The 17,124-nt window shown below is 42.7% G+C and overlaps 1 protein-coding gene across 1 annotated transcript in view; it reads right to left on the reverse strand.

The window, feature by feature from the left end:
- LOC138199320 (partitioning defective 3 homolog) overlaps window positions 1-17,124 on the reverse strand; it is a 362,202-nt gene that overhangs the window by 125,246 nt on the left and 219,832 nt on the right. Inside the window, exon 16 of the mRNA XM_069151329.1 lies at window positions 8,542-8,728. Within this exon, the coding sequence (XP_069007430.1) occupies window positions 8,542-8,728 (187 nt within the window). The remainder of the gene's footprint in view (window positions 1-8,541; window positions 8,729-17,124) is intronic.

Raw genomic sequence — 17,124 nt, forward strand, 5'->3', positions numbered from 1 at the left:
CGCAGAGCGATGACTAAATGCCCAGTATGGGGATCTGGGCTCACCTGAAGAGAAGCAGCAATTGTTTTTCTCTGAATAGCTTTCCAAGCCGGAGGCACCTGCTGTCGGAGCTTGCACCTAAAGTCTCTGAAGCAGTAGTCATAATTATTTCAAGAGGTAGCAATGACCACTGAGCAAGCAATTCCTGCCCATGAACCGTCCTCACAGACTGCATGTACCTTGGAACTGATTTACATATTTCATTGTTTAGTTGTAAAAATTAAAAAGCAAATTTCTGGAGTGGAATATCCTGGAGGTAAATAACACAGAGCGAAAGAGAAGTTAGACTACAGCTTGTGTTCAGAGATGCTATTTGGTGGAGTATTATTTGGTTCATTTGCTGGGTGTACATGTTACACAAGTTAAGTATTCATGCAGCACTAAATGTTGCACACACGGCATATATTTGTTAAATATACATTTGTGACAAATATGTTGTTACATTGCGGTCATTTATATCTAAAACCCTTGTGGTGTGGTAAAGTTTTAACTCCATAAGTGTCAAAATAGCCTTTAAGTGTTGATTGTTAACACTGTAAAATATTTCATGAGAAATCAAGGTTAACTCCTGGCAAGGATTAAAAGATCAACTCACTCTCCTTAAGATAATATTTGATGGTCTCACGCTTACACTCAACTAGAGTTGATCTGAACTCTCAGAGATTTTATTTCAAAGACCAGAATTTGCTGTGTAGATCGATTAAAAAGCAACACAATGCAAAGCTTGAGGTGTTCTTATTACTGTACCAAAGGCATTGCAAGGCTATTATTACTCTTCTAGTCTACTTAAAGCTAGCACACACAGATTCACAGCCCATTAATGGAAGCACACAACTCAATTACAGAGCTCGTGTTCACTTCCTACTGGCTATGAATTGTCCCATAGGAATGCTTGTTGTAATGAGATACTCCTTTGAAAATCTTTGTCCACATCCCAGATGATCAGAAGTCTAATGATTTAGTAGACTTGAGTCTATAAAAGTGAGACACATATTGAATGAGCATTGGAAAAGCTCCCTTTCTTACACTCAATAAAAAAAAAAAAAATGTATTGAAAGAAATAGCTCGACCATGTGGCCACCTTCCAGACAAAGTTATATAATCTACAGGGAGCCACAATTTCTTCTTCAGCCCATTCGTCTTGTCCACGCCTCTGGCCTATCTTTAATAGTGGGCCCAATCTATTTGGATAATACGCTCCCTCTTCTCTCTGTCTTTAAGCAGTGTTTAACAGTAATTTTCCCCTTCCTGAGCAGATGCTTTCTTACCCGTTCAAAGTCCTCACCATCATCTAAAATTAACCAGCGTTGAGGATTGCTCACAGGCAAATCCAAAGCTTTAACTTGCATATTACATCAACTTGTTCCTGTCCCCGTTTCCCTCGCAGGAAGTTAAATGTGTCAAACTGCACATCGGCCTTGTTGCTAAGTGGTTTGCGCTACAAGCCCTCACCGCCCACAATTACCCTGCTGACTTATTTCTTCTTTTTTTCCCAACTCTCAACCTTTCTTACCCTTAATTTAAAAATGACCCCAACGAGTTAAGTCTCAACGCCTCTGAGAAAAGTGCAGGTCGGTGTGATCGACCAGCAGTAGAGGGGGTGGGGGGGCCCTGTGCATTCGACGCCTCAGAGAGGAGGCACGAAGTGGAGAGCAATTCCCAGTAAGGTGCCTCTGAAATGGTTCTTCTGAGGTTTGAGGGGACGATTCGGTTGGATGCATGGATGCAGAGCCGGGTTGGGGAGCTCGGAGCAGCCTTCAATCATTACATAAAACCCTGCATGAGAAAGTGGTGCAGAGGTTTTGCGCGTGTTGCTTGCATGAGCACCAGTGGACGAAAGACACTAAAAATAAATTATGCACTTCAGAAGAAAAAAAAAAAGGTGTGGAGAGTTTATTTCATTACATCAACATAAGTGTGTTGTAAAAAAAATAAAAAAGATGATTACTTTTATTTCACTCGCATAATTGCACACATAAATCATTTGACTTAAAACGTGGCCATAAAAAGTGTAAAGTAAAATGGTTCCATCAGTGGCTCACGGAGGAGAAGCTGCACCTGAGATTTCCTGTAATTTCCTTTTTAATTGTGATGAAGTTGCAGAGAGAGAAACAGAGGGAGAGAACAAGATCAATTAAGACCTCTTTGTCCGTCTGCTGACTCCCGTGTCGACTCCTTCGCTCGTTTCCCTGCACCGCTGTACGAAGGGTTTAATTGAGTTTGGCTGGACCGACTGCTCCGGCTGCCTGAATGAGAGGGCCCACTGACACGGACCAGACAAAGAGATACTCAGTGTGTGTGCGTGTGTGTGTGTGCGTGCGTGCGTGCGTGTGTGTGTGTGTGTGTGTGTGTGTCTGTGTGCAAGTTACGCTGGCTTCACTCATGCTGAGATTCAGCTGCACCCTTGTTACAATGACACGGTGTAGGGCACACGCACACAGTGCACGAGGCAGGAAGCTGTAGATTAACATGGTGAAGGTGAGCAGGGACAGAAGAGCATGTATAACATGCTTGCAGCAATGAGACATGCTAAATATTCATAAAGCTGGAGAGGGTCGATGGTATTTAAGGAAAGAAAATCTAAATTTAAGTGTGTTTAAATGTATTCTTTCAATAACTTTCATGGACATTTAATGTTCTTTAAATTGTGTGTGTGTGTGTGCGCGCGCACGACAGGGCTGTTTGCATTTATATGTAGTTATGCTGACAGCTTGATGGGGAAAACATGGGCCTAATAGAGCACTCGTGATTCTTAGTTACATTGCTGATGATAAAGACTATTAGGGAGTCAACTGAAGTAGGCAGTCTGCCTGCAAACTTTGTTTGTTCGTGTCTGTGCGGACCTTTTCCACTTTATATGTTAATTTGCGAAATTGTTTACCAGCAAATGTGTATCTAAACACTCGTGAGGCTGAGAGCGTCTGTGCAGCAGTGTATGTTTGTGTGTGTGTGTGTGTGTGTGTGTGTGTGTGTGTGTGTGTGTGTGTGTGTGTGTGTGTGTGTGTATGTTTGTCTGAGGTCCTTTTCCATCTCTGCTGGTTGACAGAGTGTGTCAGAGCTGCCTGGGAAATGATGTTTCCACCTGTGACATCTCACAAAGACAGAGAAGGACACAGTCTAGTTCTCCCTCTGTCTCTCCCGCTGTCCGTTTCTCTTCTCGCTCACCTTAATGAGAATTGACATCTATCCTCCACTCTGTCAGCCTCACCCAGATGGAGGTCCAAACCAGGGGGACAGGCAAGGGAGCAGCCCAGATAAAGCACAAGTATACGTTGTGACAGTGCCCCTAGTGGTCCAAGCTGGAAAGTGTTTTTCTTTTTCTTTTTTTTTGTCCTATTTAACCAAATCATTTTTTTTTCTTACATTTGACTCCTTCAGGGTTAGAATAAAACATTTTTTGTCTTAAAACTTTTTAAGGATTTGTGGGAAAATGTTTTTAAGAAAGGAGGTAGTACATTTTATGCAGTCTGCATCCTTATTTTATATATATATATATATATATATATATATATATATAATTTTTTTTTTTTTTTTTTTTTTTTTTTTACTGTTTTCTTTTTTCTTTTGACTTTATAATTAAAATTATTAATATTCTGTGTTAACCCCATAAAGGGTACACCATGAAACCAAAAGGTTTCCAACAGACAGTTGTACATTTTAATTGTACAATTAATATATAATTGATAAAATGCACCATATTAATAATGTCACAAGTGGCTATTATCTGATTTTAACTGCACTCGCCTCATTTCCTGTTGCGAGTAGTAAAACTTCATTCAGGTGGAGTGCAGAGAAGCTCTGAAGACAGTGGTTGGTATGATAATAGCAGCCTGTGAGCCACAGGCTACCCGGTAGTTCCTGCCTCTCACTGATGTTGTGCAACAGTTCACAACCTTCAGACTGACGAGCGTGCCGCAGACCGCCCCCCCCCCCCCACCCCCTCCAACTCACATACTTTAGACAAGTGCACATTCATGATTTAGAAAGATACAGATACTACCGCAGCTGAAAGAAAAGATGTCCTCTCCTCGTGTGAAAAACTGACCTTTACATTCACAGAACAATGAAGCTCTCCAAATCTTTTCATTTTGTGCTCCAATAACATTTACTAAACCGCAGCAAAAACCTTCGGCACCGCGAGTAATTCTGCGGGAAAACTGTAAAATTCTGTTCACATTCTACCATGTAATTACACGACCGTAAAGGCCTACAGTGGTGCAGAGTGTTAAGTTATTGTAAATTGTAATTACAGGCAATAGTGTTGATAAAGTGCACTTTTGCCATTTCATGCAACATTTTAATGCAGGAAATACTAGATGTGGTTGATTATACTTCATCGGTCAGGTTGTGCAGAACAAATGGATGCCGATAAAGGAGCAAAAATGAAAAAAAAAACCAAAAACGATTAGTGAAACGGTGGGTTCAACTAAACATAGCACAAGGAGGCAGAGCGGTACAATACTGAGACATTTCCTTTCTCTCAGAGCTTCGTCTTCAAAGCCAGGCTGCTTCGCTCGGATCCTCGCGGTGCTCTCAGAAACCTCCTGAGCGCACAGATCCTACACTGCGACGTGAGCCCTCAACTATGTTTAAGAGCTGTTATTGTTGCCTGTGAAGGACAAAGTTGAAGGCGTCTCAGTTAGGATTTGATGAAGTACCAAGAGAACATTCTTGTGAAAGTGAAACACTCATGCAGGCGTGGGTGATGGTGCTGAGCAGTGGAAAATTAACGGTAGCTGAAGTCTCAAGACACTGCAGAGTTTAGACTTAATGCAGTTAGCTGGAGAGGTGATGGGAGCACGTCTGCATAACTGAACATCTTCAAATGAAATCGCCGTAGATTTGAATCTACTGTATGAAACAACACGTTCTTTGTTTGGACAATAGACACGTGGGCCCTAAAAAAAACTAGAAATGAACTGGGACCTCTGTTAGAGAGAGCAGACACACCCTGCAACTGCACTTTATCAACCTCTGGGATGAAAACCAGGTGCAAACTAGAAACATTCCTTCTGCATCTCAGAAGAGCCTGTGTGTATCAGAGCTGCCACGAGTGTACACTATAAAGTTTTCTGACAGCGCTCCACGTTCCATCCCCGAGAGAAAAAACCTTTCATCTCCTTATTTATCCAGATTATTCTGCAAAGCCGCTGAATCAACCAACGCATCGTATCTGCTTCTCTGTAAATCATTTAGACGTGGCCCTTCCTGTTTGGCTTTGAATTCAAGTTAATGAAGAAGGGAGGCAGATGCTGCTCCGAGTATTAATGTGGCGGGTCAGGACCTGATGTTCAAATGAACTTGGTGGAGATATGCAAAGTAATAATTTACACCCTTTATTTATCCAGTGCAACCTGACTGATGACACATGCTGGTTTCCATCACTGCTCTGGATCCCTTTCACACACTCTGCAAACCTACACACTGACATCCTGGACTTCACCGGTACGAACACAATCCTGCACAGCTGGCTGCGGTATCAACGCACTAAAATGGATCGAGATTGCATCTCTATGGATGCTGTAGGTTTGATTGTGTGGTACCTACCTCCCACCAACTAGCTGATAAAAAGAAGTAGAATAATTCATAATAATACCCATAAAACTGTGTAGCAGCAACAAATAGAAGCATGCATATCTGTGCATTACCATTTTAAAAGAGATCTAAAGGCACCAGGTTGTGATACTTACAGCCAGTTTTATGTTCGTTTGAGGACTGGTGTGCTACAACAACGGTTCGTAACCATGAGGCAGCTCTAATTACGAGGAAGCGAGGGTAAAACAGGCGTCTGTCTTCACCCAGTATAATGTGAGCAAACAATGAGCATGGATTCACACAGGACACACACTATTTACGTATTAGCTGGGGATGTCAGGAGAAAAAAAAAAAAAGTAGGTCACTTTAGGTGTCTTGACTGTGTGTATGAGATGGGATTTCTGCCTCCAAAACAACCATTTATCTTGGTGGCCAACCCATTAACACACTAACATGTGGGCTGTATCATTCTGGAGAAACCAGAGAAGACAGAAACAGGGGAAATATCACAGAGGGAGAGGTGAGAGTGTAGATTTAGATAAGGTGGAAACTAAGGAAAGGAAAAGACATGAGTAGATCACAGAAAAAAACTGGTTGCTTTAGTTCTTTACTTTATAATAGCAAGTACCAGATGCTGAAATTGACTTGTGATGATCCCTAAATTAATAGAGAGAAGTAAGCTAGGATGAAATTATTTTTTTCAAGTCAACTGGCTCACTATTTTGTGACAATGCTGGTGCTAAAAAAAAAAAAAAATAAAAAAAATAAAAAAAAAAAATAAAAAATAAGAGGGAATTAAACAGTAGACAAATAATGAATGTGTTGAAAAAGTGGACGGGAGGAGAAAGAGCCTGAATTACAATGATTTTACAAGCCGACCAGCCACACTGTGTGTGCACTGTAGGAGTGTAACCGTGGCCTTGGCAAGGCGTCTCCCATGAGGAAGGAAGGCTGCATAATACTGGAGGCCAAAGGTGAGACTTTCACAGCTCTGCACAATACATATTCAGTACGTACTGAGCCCTGGCTGCACTGTTGCAAGAGCTTAATTAAAAAGTAACAGTTCCAGTACACTGGAGTCTGGCTGATCCACATCCCCTGCTGGCTCAGTGTGCAGCTTCACACTGTGTGTGTGTGTGTGTGTGTGTGTGTGTGTGTGTGTGTGTGTGTGTGTGTGTGTGTGTGTGTGTGTGTGTGTGTGTGTGTGTGTGTTTTGGGCACTTGAAAAAAGAAAAATGAGAAGCAGTAGAAGTCAGTCAGAATGACGATACACACTTGGTGTGTTTAAGCAGCATTTTAGTAAAACAGAATGGTGTGTGTGTGTGTGTGTGTGACTTTGAGTACATGAATAATTCAGAATAACCCTAGGCAGTAGTATACAGCACTCTCCTGCTTTGTGTGTGCACAACATGCATGTGCATGCACATGTACAGTAGGTATGTGTGTGTTTGTGAGTGCATAGATATGCAGCGTGTGAGTGCGTTTCAGCCATATGCTGTGGACCTAATCCACTACGACACACCTCTGACATCACGTGAACAACAGGCATGCTGAGCAAATTCACTCATTCATAATAAATGAGACAGAAAAAGAGAGAGAGGGTGTGTGTGTGTGTGTGTGTGTGTGTGTGTGTGTGTGTGTGTGTGTGTGTGTGTGTGTGTGTGTGTGTGTGTGTGTGTGTGTGTCTGTGTGTGTGTCTGTGTATGTGTGTCTGTGTCTGTGTGTGTGTGTGTGGGGGGGGGGGGGATGGTCTCCAGGGAAAACAAAATAAAAATACAAAAAAAAAATACAAAATAGACCAAGCAGCTCTATTTGTGGCAGCTAAAAGAAAGCGTCTATCAGTCTATTGCTATTTGCAAACATGTGACCTCAACCAGCCAATCAGAAAAAAAACCCAATAATAATAATAATAATAATAATAATAATAATAATAATGATAATAATAATAATGATAATAATACAAAAAGTAAGAATCATAAACAACCTCTGGTTTTTGAAAAAGCAGTCCCTGATTCCCTTACTTCTGGTTGGATGATTGGATGTCTTTTTTATACATTTGTTATCCCTGAACCCTGCAATTATAAAGGAGATATTACGTGAAGTTTTAGAGAGATTGTATCTCTTTTGAAATGTAGCAATTTGAAGTAGAACAAAAGCCTTTTATAAATAGAAAAAGCAGCACATAGCTATGCTGAAGTGCTTTAATGTCATTCTGTTTTAACTCCCCTGGTGTGTTTGGGTAACTCTTCTTAGCTTTATGTCCCTAAAGAGACTCAGTCTTCTGACAAAGCTGATGATCCTTGGCCTCATTTGATTATGAGGGTGCTCCAGTTGGGCTGCAGACTGAACTCCCATGGGTGGTGTGAGGTTGGAGAAGTGGAAGTACTGTATGAGTCCCAGAGACTCACAGTTTGAAAACTGTGGCTGATCCATCATTTAACACACACACACACACACACACACACACACACACACACACACACACACACACACACACACACACACACACACACACACACACAGAATCACACACACATGGTGTTACACAACTGCATACCTCTACCCAGATATGTACTCACATTTTAGGAATCCAAACACAACTCAGAAGCAAAATGTCATTACTAGTCCATGGCAAAGTTAGTGTATGAGATGAAAATGTTATTTCCTGGTTTGTTAAAGCAGGCAGCCATCAAAATACAACAAATAAAATAAAACAAATTGTTTGTAAATCTCAAAATATTTCTGCTGAGCGTTCGTTGAAGAATACGGATTCTGTGGTTTTCCAGACCAGCCTCCCCACTCAGAGGCAGCTGCACAAACATGCACACACACACACACACCAGTTGATCTACAACGCATATAAACACTGTCCTGCTTTCTTCCACACAGCGGCTGTTTGAAGTCCATCAACTTATAATAAATAATTCTGCCAACTCCACCGCAAAGTAAGGACCCCCCGCTGCCTACCATTCGTTCTGACCGGGCAGATCATGGATCCAAGACACCGGGTTCTCTCCCACGAAGCCCATGTCGTCATGGGAACTGGAGGACGATTGGTCAGACAGGTGGGCAGGAAGGAGGGGCGGCCGATCGTCTTCGATCATCACGATGTCATCCTGCGGCATGTTGACAGTCGGAGAGAGCTGGTAGTGACCTGAGAGGAGAGAGACATAGTAGACATTGTATTAAAGTTTCTCCACCAATACTAAGTTTTTAACATTCAGTCAGCGGTGTCTGATAACAAATGTGAAAAAAAAGTGAAACTATGCTGAAGCTACTCTCTTCCACAGCCACAGGCCCATTTGTGTAAACACAATAATATTATCTCGCTGCACTAATTACCAAGATGATATTGTTTACAGATAATTTTAGCCAACACTGACTGAACTATGTGACTGTACTCTGAAATGTTCATATCAGGACATGCCTGAAGGACACCAACATTTCTCAGAGGATAAATAACAATGCTTATCGGACACTATTTTGCTGCGCTGAATGCATCCAAAGATAAGACAAGACAACATCTGCCAAATGGTAGCAGGCACATGACGCCCCGTGAAAGGACTAAGTGCCCGTGAAGATTCATAAGACAAACACAGAAAATGATCTAAAGTCTCCCAGAATTCAGTGTTTTAATGTCACAGAGAAAAGTTGCAGACCCTGGTAGTTTTATCCATTCTCCTTCACGCTTCTTTCTCCAAGGGCAAACGGAAGCAGAAAAAGAGCTCCCCTGATCTGTATTCTGTCCCGCCTGACCCTCCCCGCTGAGGACTTCTTTGAATCGCTCCTTTTCTACTCCTCAGGAGTCAAAGTCAATGGGGGAATGTGCCGGCACTCAGTGCCAAGGACAGCAGAAGGGTTGTTCAGCTGCATGAGAAGTGGCATTACAACACAGAGGTGAAAGATTTCCTCTGAAAATGTATCAGTGCAAGTTATAAATATGGATACACTAGTTTTGGACCGATCAAACCAAGACAAGTGACGAGATGTGAATGCAGCCACACACCTGCTTACCATTACACAAAGGTTTTCAGAAAGTCTGGACCTCCTCTGATCTTTGCTTTTGTTTCCATTATCGCAGAGCCATTTAGCAAATTTAATAGCTTCGGAACAATTGTGTGTAATCACTAACAGCAGACAACAATATTTACTCTGGCAGGATCCCAACGTGAATCTGAGAGTCATTTCATTTCACCGGGGCCCTACGCATGATAAATGCACACTGTGGAAGTAAATCTGAGCCCCAATCAGCACCACAATGAGGTGTAGGGTTTAGTTTAGGTATTTGCACACACACAAGAAAAGTAAAGAAAAACAAAGACAGAAAACAAAGCAGCTGTGTGGGGGAGGACAGAAGGCGAGGTGGCCTTATACAGGTCTCCTATAAGAGGAGTGGAAGTTAAACAGCAGAAATCAAGAGGAAGAGGTGCACTCTATAGGTTATGTGTCTCATATGTCAGGGCTCGTATCAGCAGCCTGTGAAAGGGGAGATTTATTATACCCTGTGTGAATACATGTTTTATACCACAGACCTCAAACAGTGCTGTTGCAGTTAATAGATTGAATAAAATAAATTAGATGCAATTTTACTTTGCAACTTTAATATTATTATTGCACCATCAGGATAGGATTGACTGTCTTAAACTGTCTTGTGATGTTGGGACTTGAAAACTTTCCTCAAAGTCTCATCATGTACTTGAACATCTGTTAATTGATTCTTTTGGGAGCCTTTGGTCTTCGGACTACTCAACTGAACCGGTTAAGATGGCTGCCAAGACTGTACAGGTGAAATGAAGGCCATTTCTCACCCGGGCAGCTTGACTGAAAACCACAGGTAATTGAAATCACTCCGTACTGTAAATCAGCGGGACTGGAGGAACGGCTGTGATCGACTTCAGGAAGTTAGTTAGACTAAGCTCGACCTATCACTCACGGCAGGCAGACCGAGAAGATAGGAGGTAAATTAAAGCTCCACTGTCAGCATTTATCATTGTAGGGTTTTTATACGATTAGTTATAAGTTATAATTATTTTGCATAGAAAATACAAATGTAATGATTTCTGAAGTAATTGACTATTGCAGTTAAAACAACCTCTTCTCATCAAATGTGAAACACCAGTGAAACAGTGATTGAGGGGCGTTCAAACAGCATGTTTCACATTTAAAGAGGGGCAGAATGTCACCATTCAAGACTGAGAAAGGCACCAGGGTGGGTTTTCTTTGAGATTTGCGGGGTTTTGCCCCATGAATTCGTCCCCCAGGGTCAGACTGTTAAAGCGTCTGATGGAAAAAACAGTCAGGACAAATGACCTGATGGCATTTGGATTCTCCAACTCGCCTTCTCACAGCACGTTAAAAATGCAACAACACAACGGTCTGGAGACCTCTTGCCAGATGTGGCTCTCTGACTTCTTTCTGACAGTAAATTTGATTTGCACTCAAGTTTTGGATCCATGGAGAAATCAGACAAACCAGTGGTCAGAAAAACCCAGATGTAACTCGGGTGCTGATGTTGATCAAGTGACGTAACTTGGGCTACTTAGTCAGAAAGGTTATAGTTTCCCCCTACTCCGTGTACATTATTGAGCTGCACTCTGTTCACACGCAAAAGGAACAGTCTTAGAACTTATCGATCACCCCTCATACAGTGTTTAGCTGTATATAAAGTACATGAAAGAGATTACTACTGCATTTATAGTGTTGCTTGTGAGTGATGATAGAAATTATCCTTTTTAGAATGTATTTTCTATTCCATCTGTATTCTCTACTTTATTATTTCATGTGCCAGGTTTGTCCTGTATATTAGTTCAGGTTTGTCCTCGGAGCCCTTGCACGACTCCTCCAAGTCACTTCTCAAACACTTTTCCTTCCAAATTTCAACACTTTCCTCCTTTGTTGTCAGAATATGCCTCACAGTCAGTTTAGTTAAAGTGAGTCTGCGTCAATAAGAGATGCCCTGCGGTTGTGCATCCACAGGGGGTTTTCTTATACCAGCCTTCACACTCCCTCAGTTGTGAGGTGGAGTTACCTCTTGGTTGCATCAGCAACACTGAGAATTTCCCCTGCAGCAGCAAACTGGAACTGCACTGTAAAAGGAGTGTCTTTCTATAAAAGGTCTAGTCTGTGTGTGCGTTCAGTTACACAACACATGGACGAAGCATATGCTTGCATTCACAATATGTCCTTTTAAAGACAATACATTACCCATAATCACCCTCCATTCACCCGTGTCAGCAGACCACTTTTGCTGGAGGACACGGTTTTAATTAGAACGTCTGCAAGCTTCTCTCGCAGCCTCGTGAAATATTTCCAGTCAAGACCCCTCGACACAAGTGGCTGGCACTACAGATGAGGAGTTGTTAAAGTCGTCCAGCTTCCCAATTTGCTAAGTAGCTAAAAGACATATACACATACGTAGAATAAATGACGGGTGGACAGGTAGAACCGGGGCCACGCTAAAGCTTTGAAAGGTGAAAATAATTAGAGAAATTGCAGCACTTGCTTTTCTGCAGCTATCAGCATAAAACACATGAAGGGATATCACAGCCCTCCCACCCCCCGATATATTTTTGTAGCATACATGACTCTGAACATGAGTGTACAGCTAAACTAGGACAATGAAAGAGATCAGACTAAGGTCATCTCAAGCAGACCAAAGGAAAATGACTCACGGAGAGCAGCATGTTGATGCTCTTTGGTTCAGAAAACAGAGTGGGCAGAATTGGAACGGAGGCAGAAGCTGGAGAGGCACGCAACTTTTCAACACCTCGGCGCAGCAAGGTTTAGATGGAGCTGCTCACTCGCTGTTTTAACACCATTGTCTTTTAGCAGCTCCTCACAGCGGGTGATGAGAGGAAAGAGAGCAGGCGACAGAAGTAGCAGAGAGATTTCACTTCCTGCTGCCAGACAGATCAACAGACAGAGGACATGTGGGTTTGAGCTAGAGCAACACGGGCAGCTGAAAGTCATGACTGATTATTCTGAATGCAAACAAATGCTGATGAAATGATGACCGTATATATTCTCATCTTCTTTTATGTACGTTACATCATTTTGTTGAGGGACGATCATCTTAGCTTATATATCACGTTTGAGTCAACTTTTTTGCGAGCTGTTCTCTCGCCTCATGGCACCACAGCAAAAATAACCACAAGCATCTGAACCTGAGTACTGTGACTGCAATTACTGCTTTCACCAACTGCTGTCTTGGATAAAAATCAAGCTGCTGTTATTCAGCCCGTGATGACCTCTTCAGTCCTGGAAACACTGGAGCCTTTTCATGCAGTTGTCTCCATCTCAGTTCGTGGAATAAAAGCACAAAAATGAAAACATTAATAGCACGATGCCATCGCAAATAATCAGCAGTCACACACCTATTTTGGAGATGTGTTTGTGAGGTCACTTGGGGACAAATATGACTTTTGTTAATGGTTCACATAAGAATGGCTCTTTCACAAAGGCTCTGTTTGATAGAGAGCTTTTGGTTCGTGTGTCCCATTGATGCAGCGAAGGAAAGAGCTGCCTGGCAACATGGTTGTGTCACCGTGGTCTCTGTCACGCTGTAATTAAAGATAGCTTCTCATGAGTCACACTGACAGAAGCACACACACACACACACACAGACACACAAAATACCCACTATTTTAGTTAGCATCCTGCTAAAAACAAAACATAAGTTGTTGGAGCTGTATGCCATGTCGCAATAGTATTGTCATTTGAAGACTAACCGGGATCACAGTTAACAGCTGAAACACATTAAAGTCAATGTGATTACTGTGGCTGTTAATTTTAATGCTACAGCATTAAATTTAATTGCAGCTGCGGCTCATAGACGACATATTTTCATCCCTGAAACGCCCCACACTCCAACAGTTTGCAGCACCTTCTGCTCAAATACTACAAAGAGCATCCTGAAAGTCACATGTTTCTGTACTGAAGCACACGCAGCCCTCTGGCCAGCCGAGCTCAGCACGGGGAAGCTGTTCCTCGATATTGAAGTAGAGATGTTCTTCTTCCCTCGAGCAGAGAGCGAGGACAGAGACAGATGAGCTCTGCGGCTCCAGAGGCCACCTGGTTGCATCCATCCAAACGGATCAGACCGTCACTCTCCTCTTTCTCTGCCCTCTGACCAAGCATCGCACGGTGAAACATTGAGCTGTGAGGTGAGGGGTCACACTAATAGACCCACTCCATCTTCTTTCTCCTCCACGGTTTCCTCCATCTTTGTCCATCACACACTCTCACACTTTCTTTCCTTCTCTCTCTTCCTCCCTCCTTCTGTGACACTTTGGCCTATTGATCTAACTGGAAGAGCGATCATTAATTGATCCACGCTGCCTCGGCTATCAGACCCATACATGGATAGAAGTAGGTAATCACCCTGAGTACATGCCAGCGGAAACAAGGGCCTTTATGTACACCAGAGGATACCGGTGCCATTTTTTTAACATCGCTCCACCGTGGCTGTCTCACTTCGTTGTAGAGAAACGCAACATGTTGGGGATATGAACGATGACACCACACACTGAGACTTACAGAGAAATATGGAGTTTATCAGTGATTGCACTGGACCCAGGAGCAGAGCACTCAGTAATAATCATTATCTATATCGAGACCCCGGCTGGAGGCTGTTATCACATAGATCGTTGTGAATATTGGTACTGTGTGCTTGGAAAACTTAAGTGGTGAGAGTTAATGTAAAATACCTCCATGTAATGAATGGAAGTTGTCACTACTGGAAAAGATGATCTTCCGTGCATCTTCAAACTAAAAATCTTCTCTGCCATATGTTCCTATAATGAGGTTAAAAAGGTTTTCCTACTCCAGAGGTTGGCCCATCAAGAGTGCTGAATGAAGAACCACCTTCCCATTCAAGCCTGTTATTTAGCCTTTAAATGCCATTTCAGAGAATTTCATTTCAAACCACGTCAACCTATTCAAACTATGCTCGTTTTAAGTCCAGGAGGAGCCTGCTAAATATCCACATTAAAGACTAAGACATACTGCATGCTTGATTAATGTGTAACGTGATGATGGAAGCAAATGGCAAACGAGTCATCCACGAATGCAACAAAGTAAAAACACCTGAGTAGAGAATAAAATGCTCTGTATGTCACATAGCAGTTTAGAGGTTCACCATACGTCACTTTATTGGACCAAGAAGAACAATGAAGCCCATCTCCAACAAGTGCATAATGTAAACGATGCTCATGTCCTTGCAAAAATATGTAAAAAGTGCACAGTGCTAATGTAATTATAATGTTTATTTTTTTCTTGCTTTCTCGAGCTAGATTTATTCCCAATGTCTATCTTCAAACAACAACACAAAAAAAACAATTACAATATTGATGGCTGGGTTCCATTTAGCTGCTTTAATTTCAGTGTCTGAGGGAATAGAGCGTATTAATTAAACACTGTTATCTGATTGGCACTCGGCTGATACCCAAAACCCAGATCTCAGTATTGTCATCGGGACTGAAACAGTCGGATGGTTGTATCCCCACTGTTTAAGTTAAAATGGTTCATGTGAAAAATGCCTCTCCACTGAGCGTGTCCATCAACATTCTGGTCCTGGAGCTGGCTGAGCACCAAGTTAAGAGAGGTCACTGTGCCTCACGTGGCTGAGCACACAGGGAGGATGAGTGCAAACTGTGAAATACTGGAGGTGAGGGGACGGCAGGGTCAAGTCCTGGGCAGACAATCCCACTTAAATGCCATTAGGAGAGGCTAAGGTGTCTGGGTCATCCAGAGGTTGGTGGGATGATACATGTTAGTCTATGTGTGTTTGCAGTTGCATTTTTAACCTTGTAATCCTTAAAAGTCTTTAAAATGATAAAAATCCTACAAAATGTGATACTTTTTTTTCTCTTTTGTGATTCTATACGTGACTAATTTTGGATTGGGATCAATGTGTGTCTGCAGGATTTTGCACCTTCCCCTGCACTGCACACATTACATCCTGTGAACACCTACCTTCCTGTTTGACAACAGCACGAGTCCGCTTGCCTGGTTCCCACCTCCGGCCTCCCCCTCCCATCGCTCCCTTACTGGTGTGACAGTCCTAGGTGTGCATTCTGAGCTTGGTAAAACCGCCACATCCACAGAAAGCGTCAGTCCACGCACCTCAATTTTCACCTCAGCGTGTGGACGACGCACCCAGCGGCAGTTTTCAATTAGACAGAACGGAAGGCGAAGCCGAGTGTGATGCTAACAACCTTTGCGTCAAACCCCGGCTGTCGCTGTCACGCAGCAGATTTCACCCAGTTCCACATTTCCTTCACTTATAATGCAGCTTTTCTTCTTTCTCTCTGTTTTTCCTTACGAGCGAGAAAGCCTCGCTGCCGTTTCTCCGTGCCTTCACCTCCAGAGGGCACGAGGAGGGTGGTTGGAGGCGAAGCAGGAAAGAAAAAGTGTCAGGAACTCATTTCATTTGAAGGAGTCAAGCAGAGCGTGCTGTACATTCGCCACCTGCTAGCTGTGGATTCAGCCTCGGCCACGACCCGACGATGGGCGGGGTATGCATGTCCGAAGCTAAAGCTGACTATCACAGCATTGCATGGTTTACTGAAGCAAACAGAGAATGGGATTACCTCCAAGTATTGATTAGCTGAATTACACACAGCACATAGTTCTCAATGACAGCCCAAAATACGACAGGGAAGATCACAGCAAAATGTCCTCACAATCAATATGACGGCACTATTCCAGCTTAATAGCACCTGTCTCCTGTGCCATTTGGAGCTTTTCTTTGCTGTTGCCATGGCAATTATAATTCCTATAATTCATTCAATTGCACCAATCTTCCCCAAGACCTCTTCCTACTGTTTCAGAGGAAAGGCAGTGGGCCACCTGTGACTGCTGCAAGGAGACAAGACAGTCCAGCTCCTAATCAATACTTGGGTAGGGTGAGATAAGGACTCCATCGGACAGTTATGAGCAATATTTTTTACATAACATAGACAGCAGAACAATAACAGTCATGGCTTGGCAGAAAAAAATGGAGTTTACAATTTGACTGTATTGACTTGCTGCCATTTGTAATAACTAACAATCATAGTCAGGTCTTAATTATTGCACAGGAAAGCCATTACATCCCATTTACCTCTGTGTCTCGGTTCATTTGGAGCAGCATAGACAATATAATGGAGCAGAGCTGCAGAGGAGGGAGCCTGATTTAGTTAGAAGGTTCCTCTGTTGTCCTTTTAAAGGATGAAATGCTGCAGAATTTTGTCAGTAATCACCGAGTACTCTGAAGAAGAAGAACCAGCTCACATCAGTGGGAACTCTGTATTATAAGCTGATGTAGAGGTTGTACGTGAGTGTGCGTTTGTATGTCTGTGTGAAACTTCACACCTCTGGCCTTCATGAGTCAGTAATTTAGTAGGTCTTGATACAGTCCACATCGAGCTGTCAGTCAAGCCCTGGCGGCTGTTTGCTTCCTGACCTTGCTGAGGTGATCTCAACATCTGTCCTCTAACCACAACTGTCACATCTCACACACCAGGCAATAAGTCTGAGCCCATCTGAAATAACACGTAGCAGAAGATAGAG

This window comes from Embiotoca jacksoni, unplaced genomic scaffold (assembly GCF_022577435.1).
Source record: "Embiotoca jacksoni isolate LCO1_2020_lvr unplaced genomic scaffold, fEmbJac1.0.p SCAF_17, whole genome shotgun sequence".
Lineage (NCBI taxonomy): Eukaryota > Metazoa > Chordata > Actinopteri > Embiotocidae > Embiotoca > Embiotoca jacksoni.